The 12,639-nt window shown below is 45.7% G+C and overlaps 1 protein-coding gene across 1 annotated transcript; it reads right to left on the bottom strand.

Annotated features, from left to right (window-relative positions):
• Positions 1-1,913: 1,913 nt before the first annotated feature.
• On the bottom strand, positions 1,914-11,565 carry LOC126962214 (supervillin-like). The gene is made up of 3 exons (XM_050803112.1): positions 11,426-11,565; positions 8,261-8,412; positions 1,914-2,560 (listed from the first exon to the last, which is right to left on the bottom strand). The coding sequence occupies exons 1-3, from the start codon at positions 11,563-11,565 to the stop codon at positions 1,938-1,940; spliced, it is 915 nt and encodes a 304-aa protein (XP_050659069.1). The 3' UTR covers positions 1,914-1,937.
• Positions 11,566-12,639: the final 1,074 nt, after the last annotated feature.

Genomic DNA, 12,639 nt, shown 5'->3' with positions numbered 1-12,639 from the left:
AATCTTTTTTTTTGAGATGGAGTCTGGTGCCTCCCGGGTTCATTCCAAGTAGCTGGGATTACAGGCACCTGCCACCATGCTCAGCTAATTATTATTTTTTTTGTTTTTGTTTTTGTTTTTGTTTTTTTTTGGAGATGAAGTCTTGCTCTGTCACCCAGGCTGGAGTGCAATGGTGTGATCTCGGCTTACTGCAACCTTCGTTCAAGCGATTCGCCTGCCTCAGCCTCCTGAGTAGCTAGGATTATATGTGCATGCCACCATGCCCAGCTGATTTTTGTATTTTTAGTAGAGACAGGGTTTAATAATGTTGGTCAGGCTCGTCTCGAACACTTGACCTCAGGTGATCCATCCACCTTGGCCTCCCAAAGTGTTGGGATTACAGGTGTGAGCCCTCACGTCCGGCCAATATCTCCAATAATCTTTCTAAATTGGAGTCTGTTGGGTTCTTTGTCCTCCTCACAAAACATATGAAGGACTTCCTTTGGTAGAGAATAACTAAACAAAGAACATGGTTTCTACAATGAAATGCAAATTCCCCAAACAAAAGACCTTCATTTCAAAATATTAGACAGTAACTCACAGTCCCTACATTTCCAGTAATTAAAGCAAAAGGCTGAATAAAGGTCCTCAAAGTGCATCCTTGGGATCTATGGTATTTAATTCTGTTGGAAGCTCATCTCTCCAAATATTTTAGTCTGGATGATTGAGTATGCAGTGACAGGTCTTTGGGTTAAAACTTTTCAATACCACAAGGGTCTGCTTCACATGTGTTACTGCCACTTAGAGATGACCAGGTGTGCACCCCTCTGTCCCAGTGGGAAAGAAATAGGGGTGTTGCCCACATATGAGTCTTTTTCTTTCAGAATGAATCTGCCTGAGCTTAGGTTCTCATCCCTTTTCAATTCACTTGGGAAGTTATTGCTGTCTGAACTTGAGTCCATCTAGACAATTACCCCAAACCTTTAAGCAGGACAGTTAAGTAAATTGCACTTTTAATATGGTCATCACAGTTTTAAAATTAAAATTTGGAAATAAACATACTGTCTCTTCTGGCATCTGACTTTCTGATTTCATACCTTTTTCAATTTCTCCAAATGGGAGCTGCTCTTATCTTGAGTGGATCCTTTTACACAGTGGTTTTTCTAATGGCTGATCTTTATAATGCAGGGTTCTCACACATATCTGTGTCCTAGTATGTGATATATTTACAGAACGAGGCAGTCTAGCTCTGTTCCGTGTATATTGCAGTGATACTTCTGTGCCCTGCGCTGAGATGCTTCCACTGGTTAGTGGTGCTTCTTCTGCTCTGTGATTCTAACCACAGCAACAGAAGCCATCACCAACAATCATCAGTCTCTGATATGATTACAGAAAAGCCGTGAAAAGACAAACTATGAAACGGGGGTGAGACATCCAGCAAGAGGGTCCTGAAGTGAGGAATCCATGAAAGTGTCCCCATGATACTTGTTCAATTTGTTTTTAAAAAGAACATAAGAAACACACAAACAAAAATAACATGAGGCTTCCTGCTTTGGCAGAACCTGTTTTGATATTGTGGAAATTTAAGGATCTTAGGCCAGGTGTGGCCTCATGCCTGTAACCCCAGTGTGTTGGGAGGTCGAACAGGAGAATCTCTTGTGGCCAGGAATTCGAGATCAGCCTGGGCAACATAGCAAAATCCTATCTCTACAAAAAATATAAAAATTAGCTGGGGGTGGCACATGCCTGTGGCCCCAGCTACTTGGTAGGCTGAGGCAGGAGAATTGCTTGAGCCTAGGAGTCAGAGGCTGCAGTGAGCTGTGATGGCACCACTGTATTCCAGCCTGGGCAACACAGTGGGACCCTGTCTCCAACAACAACAACAAAAGAATCATATACCATGGTATTTCTCCAATGAGCCTCAACCTCCACAAGATGCTAAGAATACCCAAACCCTATCACACAGAGAGGCAAAAAGAAGGTATTCTCCTGCCTTCAGGGTGGTTATCGTGGGCTGGATGCTTACCTGGGTCGGGCCTCAGGGGATAGCTGTGGGTCACCGAAGGAGGGCTCCGGGGGGCCGCCTGCTGCAGGGAGGAGCTGTGCACGTGCTTTGGGGACCGTGGCACTTCGGTGAAGGAGGAACTGCGCCCAGACAAAGAGAAGGTTGAGGAACTCTCTGCTGCTGGGGACAGGTCATGGGCCTGCCGGGTGGCACTCAGCTCTTGACCTCGTCTTTGGTTTTCTACGTTCAGTAGCACCTCTGGGTCGGAAGCACCGTCACCCCCACGGAGGGCATAGTCCTTGGATTCACCTGCACAGGTCCTGAGCCCCATTGTCTCGGTCCTGGGGTACGGAGAACTCGCATCTCTGCTTGACTCTTCCTGTTTGTCACTTTTTCCTCCTCGTTTCTCGACAGCATCAGGCTCCTTCCTGGACTTGGTATAGCGGGATAAATACTCAGAGTCGGCCTTGGGATGCAGAGTCAGCGCGTATTTCTCTGCCAGCTGTCGCCTTCTTTCTGCATTGTACCTTGCAGTTCTTTTGGCTTTGGACTCCAGACTGTGGGTGTCCATGGTACCTGAACCGTAGGGTGAGTCACTGTAGACGCCGGAGGTTGCTGTGCAGTATTTAGAGTGAGCCCTCCCTTCCCTTCCCTTCCCTTCCCTTCCCTTCCCTTCCCTGCCCTGCCCTGCCCTGCCCTGCCCTGCCCTGCCCTGCCCTGCCCTGCCTTGCCTTGCCTTGCCTTGCCTTGCCTGTCCTTTTTTCAGAGTCTCGCTCTGTCACCCAGGCTGGAGTGCAGTGGTGCGATCTTGGCTTGCTGCAAACTCTGCCTCCTAGGTTCAAGCGACTCTCCTGCCTCAGTCTCCCGAGTAGCTGGGATTACAGGCACACGCCACCATGCCCAGCTAATTTTTTCTATTTTTAGTAGAGATGGGATTTCACCATATTGGTCTGTATGGTCTCAATCTCTTGACCTCGTTATTCACCCGTCTTGGCCTCCCAAAGTGCTGGGGTTACAGTCGTGACCCACCGCGCCGGACCAGAGTTTGCTTTTCCAGAGGAGAATCAGAAGTTTCCTCCTCTTCATTTGATCGGCCTACAAGAAGGTCACATGGATGAGAGGTGCAGATTTCAAGTAAAGACACGTATTTACACATAGAGTGACACTCTCTACTGCACACAGCACACACCCGGGTGCCCATGCGGTGAAGGACCAGTTTCTCACTGAGGTGTGTTCACCTAAAGTGACTATTTACCTGGACTGCTGAAGAAGTCTGAGATCTGCAGTGAAATCTACAAAGGCTGTGAATGTGCATGTTCTACAAGCCCCGGAAGGCGTGGCTTTAACTTAAGCTCAGCCCCTTCACTCCCGAATGCCTCCATCCTTGTTCAGTGATTATTTCCGCTTATTGACTTACCGTTTTTTATAGAGTTTAGCATTTCATGTGGGAGACCACAGGATGAGTTGAGTCCTCTGGGAAAGACAGCAGACAACTGAGGTGCTGTCAACGGACAAGTGATGGTTGCTGGTTTCCCAGGATCTGAGAGTAACCATAACAATGTGACCCATATCATTATTCACCAGGCTTTTCTTTCTTTTACAGAAGTGTTTTTTTTCTTTTTTCCTTTTCTTTTTTTTTTTTTTTTTTGAGATGGAGTCTCGCTCTGTCACCCAGGCTGGAGTGCAGTGGCGTGATCTCCACTCACTGCAAGCTCTGCCTCCCAGGTTCATGCCATTCTCCTGCCTCAGCCTCCCGAGTAGCTGGGACTACAGGTACCCATCACCACACCCAGCTAATTTTTTGTATTTTTGGTAGAGACGGGATTTCACCGTGTTAGACAGGATGGTCTTGATCTCCTGACCTCGTGATCTGCCCACCTCGGCCTCCCAAAGTGCTGGGATTACAGGCGTGTTTTTTTTCTTTTTGTGATGGAGTCTCGCTCTGTTACCCAGGATGGAATGCAGTGGCCTGATCTCGGCTCACTGCAACCTCCGCCTCCTGGGTTCAAGCGATTCTCCTGCCTCCCCCTCCTGAGTAGATGGGATTACAAGCACCCCCCACAATGCCTGGGTAAGTTTTTGTATTTTTAGCAGAGACCAGGTTTCGCCATGTTGGCCAGGCTGGTCTCAAACTCCTGACCTCAGGTGATCTGCCTGCCTCAGCCTCCCAAAGTACTGGGATTACAAGCGTAAGCCACCGCGTCCTGCCCTTTGTTTCTAATTATAGCACACGTGCCTGATGTAGGGAATGTCTAATATGGGCCTGGCATGGTGGCTCACACCTGTAATCCCAGCGCTTTGGGAAACTGAGGTGTGAGGGTGGCTTGAGGCCAGGAGTTTGAGACCAGTCTGGGCAACATAGTGAGACCCTCTTTCTACCAAAAGAGTTTTTTTTTTGTTTGTTTTTTTTTAATTAGCTGGGCCTGATGGCATGTATCTGTAGTCCCAGCTACTCAGGAGGCTGAGATGGGCAGATAGCTTGAGCCCAGAAGTTCAAGACTGCCATGAGCTACGATACTGCAACTGCACTCCAGCCTAGGCAAGAGAGCAACACCCTGTTTCTAAAAAAAAAAAAAAAAGAAAATGTCTAACATGAAGACAAATGAAAGTAAAAACCCAAATAACCAATAATCACCCTACACACTAATAATGGCATTTTTATATATTCCTTTTTATATATTCTAGTCTTTTATAGAATTGATTTTTTCTGTATAAAATATTTAATGAAGACCAGGTGCAGTGGCTCACGCCTGTAGTCCCAACACTTTGGGAGGCCGAGGCAGGTGGATCATGAGGTCAGGAGATCAAGACCATCCTCGCCAACATGGTGATACCCAGTCTCTACTAAAAAATTAGCTGGCTGTGGTGGTGCATGCCTGTAATCCCAGCTATTTGGGAGGCTGAGGCAGGAGAATCACTTGAACTAGGGAGTCAGAGGTTGCAGTGAGCCAAGATCGTGCCACTGCACTCCAGCCCGGTGACTGAGCAAGACTCTGTCTCAAAAAATAATAATAAAATAAAATATTTAATGTTATTAATGTTTTATATAAAAATTCTCCCACATTTGGAAATCTATTTTGAAGACATCATTTTTTAAGGATTGTAACAGTCTAACGGGCATTCCATTATGACCTGAATCCTTCCCATATTGCTGGGTATCTAAGTTGTTTCTAACTTCGAATCAGTTTGATATTCTGATTTCTTTCACAATAGACTCATAAAAATAGAATGGCTTTATCAAAGGGTACATCATTTTAAGACTTACTAGAGTGTCAAATTAATTTCCATAAAGTCTGCATCAATTTACGCTTGCATCAGCAATATATACTTCCTCATAAACACAGAGTGTTTTTTAAGTCCTTCATTACTAGAAAAAGAGAAGATATGCATTTATTCATTTGTGTATCAGCTATTTGTATTTTCTATTTCTTCTCTGGAATGCCTGCTTATGCTTATTGCACAGTGTCCTATTGATTCATAGTGGGTTTTTAAAATTGTTTTGTGTAAACTTTTTTCTTTTTTGCTGTTTCTCTGCTTTACCTGAATTAAAAGTTCACCTCGCTTTTCCATTATTTACTTTACATTAATCACATGAGTAACTGGAAGTAACTATTGGGTTTGGTATGAAGTGAGAAGAGGAATATGCCTCTCCCCATCCCCTGGCGAACCTGTTTTTCCACTACTATTTCATTAAAAAATTCTTCCTTTTCTCACTAGTGTGTGATGCTTAAACTATCGTATGCCACACACAGTCTTACTCTGTCACCCAGGCTGGAGTGCAGTGGCATGATCTTGGCTCACTGCAACTTCCATTTCTCGGGTTCAAGCAGTTCTTGTGTTTCAGTTCCCTGAGTAGCTGGGATTACAGGTGTGCACCACCACGCCTGGCTAATTATTGTATTTGTAGTGGAAACGGGGTTTCACCATGTTGGCCAGGCTGGTCTCAAACTCCTGGCCTCAAGTGATCCACCCATCTCGGCCTCCCAAAGTGCTGGGATTAGAGGGATGAGCCATTGTGCTCGGCCTGTTTTGTGTAAACTTTTAAGAATATGAGCCCTTTGTCTTCTTCACAAATATTTTCCAACTCGCTTGTGGATTAATTTTGTTGTGAAGTCTACGTGCTTGTAAGGTTCCCTTACAATGTACAGATGTTGATTTTTATATAGTCAAGGCAACTGACTTGAACTTTTGGTGATTTCTTCAGCTGTTTCTGTGCTTTACCTGAATTAAATGTTCACCTCTTTTCCATTATTTTCTTTACATTAATCACATGAGTCACTAGAACTAACTATTAGGTTTGGTATGAAGTGGGAAGAGGAATATGCCTCTCCCCATCTCCTGGTGAACCCGCTTTTCCATTACTATTTCACTAAATAATTCTTCCTTTTCTTACTAGTATGTGATGCTTAAACTATCGTATGCCACACAGATTAACATTTCACATACAGTAGGGTTTATTCTGGCTACAAATTTTGGGACTCTGATCTGTCTATTCTTGATTTTTCATGCTTGTAATTTTTTTAAGAGGTGGGGTCTGGTTATGTTGTCCAGGCAGGTCTTGTTCTCCTGCGGTCAAGCTATCCTCCTGCCTCAGCCTCCCAAAGTGCTGGAATTACAGGCATGAGCCACCACGCCCAGCCATATGTACATATATATTTAGATCTCTAGTTTTCTGACCACAGAAAATTAGAAACTATAGAGACAAACAAACTGATATCATCATGAAGTGAGATCAACAGCTCTCTCTGAAGAAGAAACTAGAAAACACTGGCTATAAAAAGCAGCAGAATGGCCAGGCACGGTGGTTCACGCCTGTAATCCCAGCACTTTGGGAGGCTGAGGCGGTCAGATCACCTGAGGTCAGGAGTGTGAGACCAGCTTGGTCAACATAGTGAAATCCCGTCTCTACTAAAATACAAAAAATAATTAGCCAGGCATGGTGGTGGGTGCCTGTAATCCCAGGTTTTTGGGAGGCTGAGGCAGGAGAACTGCTTGAACTCGGAAGGTGGAGGTTCCAATGAGCTGAGATTGCACCATTGCACTCCAGCCGGGGCAACAGGAGTGAGGCTCCATCTCAAAAATAAATAAATAAATAAAATAAAAAATAAAAAGCAGCAGCAACAGCACCTCAGAGCCAGGGACTGTGGTGGGAAGAGCAGCCCTGTGTGCATCCTCCTCTCCTAAGGTCAACTTGAATATTTGATGACAACAGTGACTGAGTGATTAGGGAAAAGCTGAGTCATGCGCCCTCAACATACTGTTTAAGATGAAAGAAGTACGCAACGTATTTAAAATTACCTACATTAAAATAACTTAAATAGGATGTTTTCTTGTATATCCAGAGTAAGAACCATAACCATTCAAGGTGCAGCTTTGCCTCTAATGCTCCCTGCTGAGAGCAGCTGCTCCCTGTGCTGGCTGAGAACCTTGAGAGGCCCCTATCTCAGAGCACAGATCTTGTGCTGGACCCTGAGGGTGCAGAAAAAGTTACTGCCTTTGAGGGCCCCAGTCAAGGGAGGAAAATGACTGGCCCTCAGTTACCCAACAATGTGCCGAGAGGAATCATTTCATACTGCTGTGACATGGAAGGCCATATCTGTGAGGCGGGGCAGAGATGACATACATGTTGTTGCTGTTTTTACCAAATACTTTTAATAGTTGGGCATGGTGGCATACGCTGGTAGTCCCAAGTACTCAGGAGGCTGAGGTGGGAGGATCATTTGAGCCTGGGAGGTTGAGGCTTCGGTGAGCTGTGATCAGGCCTCTGCACTCCAGCCTAGGTGACAGAGTGACACTCTGTCTCTAAAATAATAGTAATAATAAATAAACAAAAACCAAATACATTTAATAAAAAATTAGGCCAGGTGCAGTGGCTTGCACCTGTATTCCCAGCACTTCGGAAGGCCAAGATGGGAGGCTCACTTAAAGCCAGGAGTTCAAGACCAGCCTGTGCAACATAGTGAGACTCTACCTCTACAAAAAAGTTTAAAAAAATTAGCCAGGTGTGGTGATGCACACCTGTAGTCCCAGCTACTCAGGAGGCTGGAGTGGGAGAACCCTGGAGCTTGAGCCCAAGTGTCAAGGCTGCAGTGAGCTATGATTGTGCCACTGCATTCCAGCCTCTGTGACAGAGTGAAATCTTGTCTTAAAAAAAATTATATCCACACAATTCACTTCTGCGGAATATCTCACGTTCTGATACCACTGGGTGGAAAAGGCGACGTGTAACCAGCCAGGCAGCCTGCTGAAAAATGGGCCACCCAGCTCCACGCTCACCGATGTGGGGGCTGTCAGGGTCGCTGGCTCGCATGTATCGAGGGGTGTCTTCCTCCAGCAGGCGGTGAGTCACCAACCCTGTGCAGCTCTGCAAGAGGATGGGCTGGGTGTCATTTTCAATCCCTTCCAGGCGCCTGGCAATTCTTTCTTTTCTGTGAGATAACACAAGAGGCAGAGTGAGCAACAGCGATCGAGTCTAAAGGAAAATGGAATACTGCTTTGCCAAGCTCTTCTAATAACTCCGTACTATGAAGATCTTACCTGCTTCACCTGGGCGCGGTGGCTCACACCTGTAATTCCAGCACTTTGGGAGGCTGAGACAGGTGGATCACCTGAGGTCAGGAGTTCAAGACCAGCCTGGCCAACATGTTGAAACCCCATCTCTACTAAAAATACAAAAATTAGCCAGGCATGGTGGCGCGTGCCTGTAATCCCAGCCACCTGGAAGGCTGAGGCAGGAGAATCACTTGAACCTGGGAGGTGAAGGTTGCAGTGAGCCAAGATGGCACCATTGCACTCCAGCCTGGGCTACAGAAAACTCCATCTCAAAAAAAAAAAAAAAAAAAAAAAAATCTTAACTTCTAATTTCTAAGAATTCTTTTCTCTTTGGTTCAAAAATTTGTCTTAATTCACAACTGAAACAAAAAAAGAACAAGATATAGTATTAGTAGTTATATGCTCGCTTTATTCACTCATGCAACATCTTTATTGAACTGCAAATTTGAGTTCTTGGTTGCTATGTAACAGTGACATGCAAAGCTGACCAAGTTCCTGCTTTCTTGGAGACTGTTTTTCATGAGGGGAGGCAGATGCCAAATGAAGAAGAGTTCACACACACACGGATGCATCATCCTCTCCTAAGATCAAGTTGAGTATTTGATACTCATAACAATGACTGAGTTATCAAGGCAAAGCTAAGACATGTTTTAAGTCAGATCCTCAAAGTATTGTTTAATATGAAATAAATATGTAATATATTTAAAATTGCATACATTAAAATAATTTAAATAGAATGTTTTGTTGCATATACATTGCAACACCTATATAGGTGACTCATGTAAATGTCACATATATAGGTTGGCAAGGAACTAAAATCATACAGGGTGAGGGAGAAGGTTCTGTTTCATCTAGGGGAATCCAGGGAGACCTGACGAGCAAGATCTCTCTAGGAAAGTATTTAGGCAGAAATCTCAATAACTGTTACTAACTTTTGTTTGATTTAACACAGTATTCTAAGCTTTTACTATGGAAATCATTTACAGAAGTGTAGACTAGGAGTGTGAACCCCACAGGGCCATCGGCAAGCTATAACCATGAACTCACAGCGGCTCCTCCTCCTCCCTCTCATAGAATCTGTCAATGGCTGTAACTATCTGATTGTTTCCCACAGTGCCTAAAGTGGCCGCTTCAATTAGCTACAGTTTAGATGAACACAGGTCCTCCGCCTCCATGCACAGGCTTTTGCCGGAAGGAAATGTTAACAGTGGTTTCCTTGCTATAATTTAGGTGGATGATGGGCAAGGTAATGACCCCAATGTTTCTGGCAGCAGTGGAGAAACAGAACAAACGATGTGCTGAGGATGGGAGGTTCTCACATGATGCTGACCACCAGCATATTACTGAGATGCCAGACAACTGTTTCTTTGGAGAAATGGCCACAGTTCTCTCTTCTTTCCTGCTCCTCAATCGCTTAAATTCATAGAGGCTCATCCGTGTGGCTCTTATGAAGGACTCAGGAAGGGTTGGGAGAAAGAAAGGGAGGTGGCCGGACAGCCCGGGGCCAGGGCCAATGAGAAGTTTTGAAAGGCTGAGTCACAGGAGAAACTCAAAGGAATTTGATTTTTGACTGCTTCAATTTCCGTTTCTTTTCTCAAAGTGGTAATTTTTAGTAGTGAGTCAAAACTACACACACACACACGCACACGCACCTGCACACACACACGTGCACACACACATATAGCTTTTATATTGCCCTTTTTTTTTTTTTTTTAAGACAGAGTCTCACTCTGTTGCTCAGGCTGGAGTGGCATGGTCTCGGCTCCCAGCAACCTGTGCCTCCCAAGTTCAAGCGATTCTCCTGCCTCAGTCCCTCAAGTAGCTGGGATTACAGGTGCCCACCACCATGCCCAGCTAATTTTTGTATTTTTAATAGAGATGGGGTTTTGCCATATTGGCCAGGCTCACTGAAGCCTCAACCTCCCAGGCTCAAATGATCCTCCCACCTCAGCCTCCTGAGTACTTGCCTGCCTTGGCCTCCCAAAGTGCTGGGATTACAGGCATGAGCCACCGCGTCTGGCCTTATATTGTCCTTTGACTGTGTTCAGAGATGTCAGCCTTGCTTTTCTTCATTTATTTTTATGTGATAGCCACCTTAAAACTAGTTGAATTGGCTTTTGTTAGGGTAGCTGGCTTCAAAAAGACAAAGTCTCTCTGTCTGTGACTTCAAAAAAGTCTCTCAGTTGGTCTCTGCAGGAATCAGAATAGCTGGAAGCAGAGTTGCTTGTCTTATAAAGGTTATTATGTTGCTATTTAGAAGACAGGGGTATAGTGAGAATGGGGCACCCTGCCACACAGCCTCGGGAGAGGAGACTTGGCCAATAACAACAGCTTCCCCATCAACAAATTAGCCCTAGTGAGATTATGGTGATAAAACTTTAATGGTTGTTAGGACATATTTTGAAAATATTTTCAAAGATGACAAAAAGCAAAACGTTTTAATCAGTTATTTAAACCCCAAAGAGGAGAGTGGAGCCAAATTTTTCAAAAGGCCACTCAAGAAACCATCGAAACCAAATTCCAAGGGCGCCTCAAAGGTACGACTTGAACCCATGCCTCAAACCCTAATTGAGAAATAGAAAATATTAGTAGGGTCCTAAGTAGCATTATCACATTTCCTTCATTTCCTTTTCTTTTCTTTTTTTATTTTCTTTTTTTTTTTTTTTTACAGTGTTACGGCTTTTGTAGTTCGGTGAGCAGGAGGAAACAGTGCCCAGTGGCTTTTTTCTCCCTGCTTGCTTGGCGGGAGGGAGGGTGACAGTCCCTCGGTGCCACTTCGCCAGCCAGAAATCTCTGCAGTTGTGGTGACCTGTGTCCAGGGCCTTGCTTGGGCCTACAGGCTCACTCTGCCCACTCGGCCAGCAGGCTGTACTCCGTGGTTCTACCAACCCAGATCCTGTGCCTGCTAAGGCTCCACCCTCAGTCCACGGCTGGACCAGGTGTGCAACAAGCAGCTTCTGTGTTGGGTGCCACCGTCTAGACAAGGGGAACACAGTGGCACCAAAAAACTTGGAGATGCCAGCAACCATGGAGCTCCAAGGGATGTTGCAGCTCTCGGCGGGGGAGTCCCAATGTCTGAACTCCCAAGAAATGCAGCTCTTCACTCCCGTAGCTCAGTGAGTGGGAGCTTTGCCATAAGCCCTTTTATTCCAGCCGCTTGCAGCTTGGCGAGCAAAAGGGTGTGACACTCAGCGGCTTTTTTCACTCCCACAGTTCAGGGAGCAGGGGCATTCTACAGCTTTTTCACTCCTGTTGCCCACAGCTTGGCAAGCAGGGACACTTACAGCTCATATCTACCTGCTGCCCACAGCTCGGCGAGTTCAGGGTTCTTGTCCTGTGACCAAGAAGAATAAGACAGGCAGCGCTGGAGAGTGAGTAGGGCAGAGAAGAATTTTATTGAGTGACAGAAGGAAAGCTCTCAGCGGAGAGGGGACCCTAGAGTGGGCAGCACTCATCTGCAAGAGGGGCCCATGAGCAGGTAGCCCTCTGTGAGGCTGAGGTCAGAGGCTTTTATGGGCTTAGAATGGGGTAGCGCATGCTGACTGGTCCACAGGCAGGTTTTGGAAAAAGTACCATTTGACTGGTTAAAAGGCATCATCCACTTTGGGAGGCTGAGGCAGGCAGATCACGAGGCCAAGAAATCGAGACCATCCTGACCAACACAGTAAAACCCTGTCTCTACTAAAAATACAAAAATTAGCTGGGTGTGGTGGCTCGTGCCTGTAGTCCCAGCTACTCGGGAGGCTGAGGCTGGAGAATCACTTGAACCTGGGAGGCGGAGGTTGCAGTGAGCCAAGATCATGCCACTGCACTCTAGCCTGGTGACAAAGCGAGATTCCATCTCAGGGAAAAAAAAAAAAAGGTATCATTGAGAAGACAGGGTAAGATGGTGATAGAAGTTCTCAGGCTGGTTATGGGCTCTATCTGGAACCAGGAGCTTGGTTTTTGGGCTTTAGGCTGTCTTTGGATTGAAGGTCGGGTTTCACCGGGGACCTGTCCCTGTCTGCCTAGGAATGTGTCTGTCTCCTGTCACCATCAACAGGGTCTCTGTCACAGAGGCTGGAGTGCAGTGGTGTGATCACAGCTCACTGCAGCCTCAACCT

The sequence above is a fragment of the Macaca thibetana genome, chromosome 9 (genome assembly GCF_024542745.1).
Source record: "Macaca thibetana thibetana isolate TM-01 chromosome 9, ASM2454274v1, whole genome shotgun sequence".
Classification (NCBI taxonomy): Eukaryota; Metazoa; Chordata; class Mammalia; order Primates; family Cercopithecidae; genus Macaca; species Macaca thibetana.
This window is presented reverse-complemented; position numbering and strand designations above follow the sequence as displayed.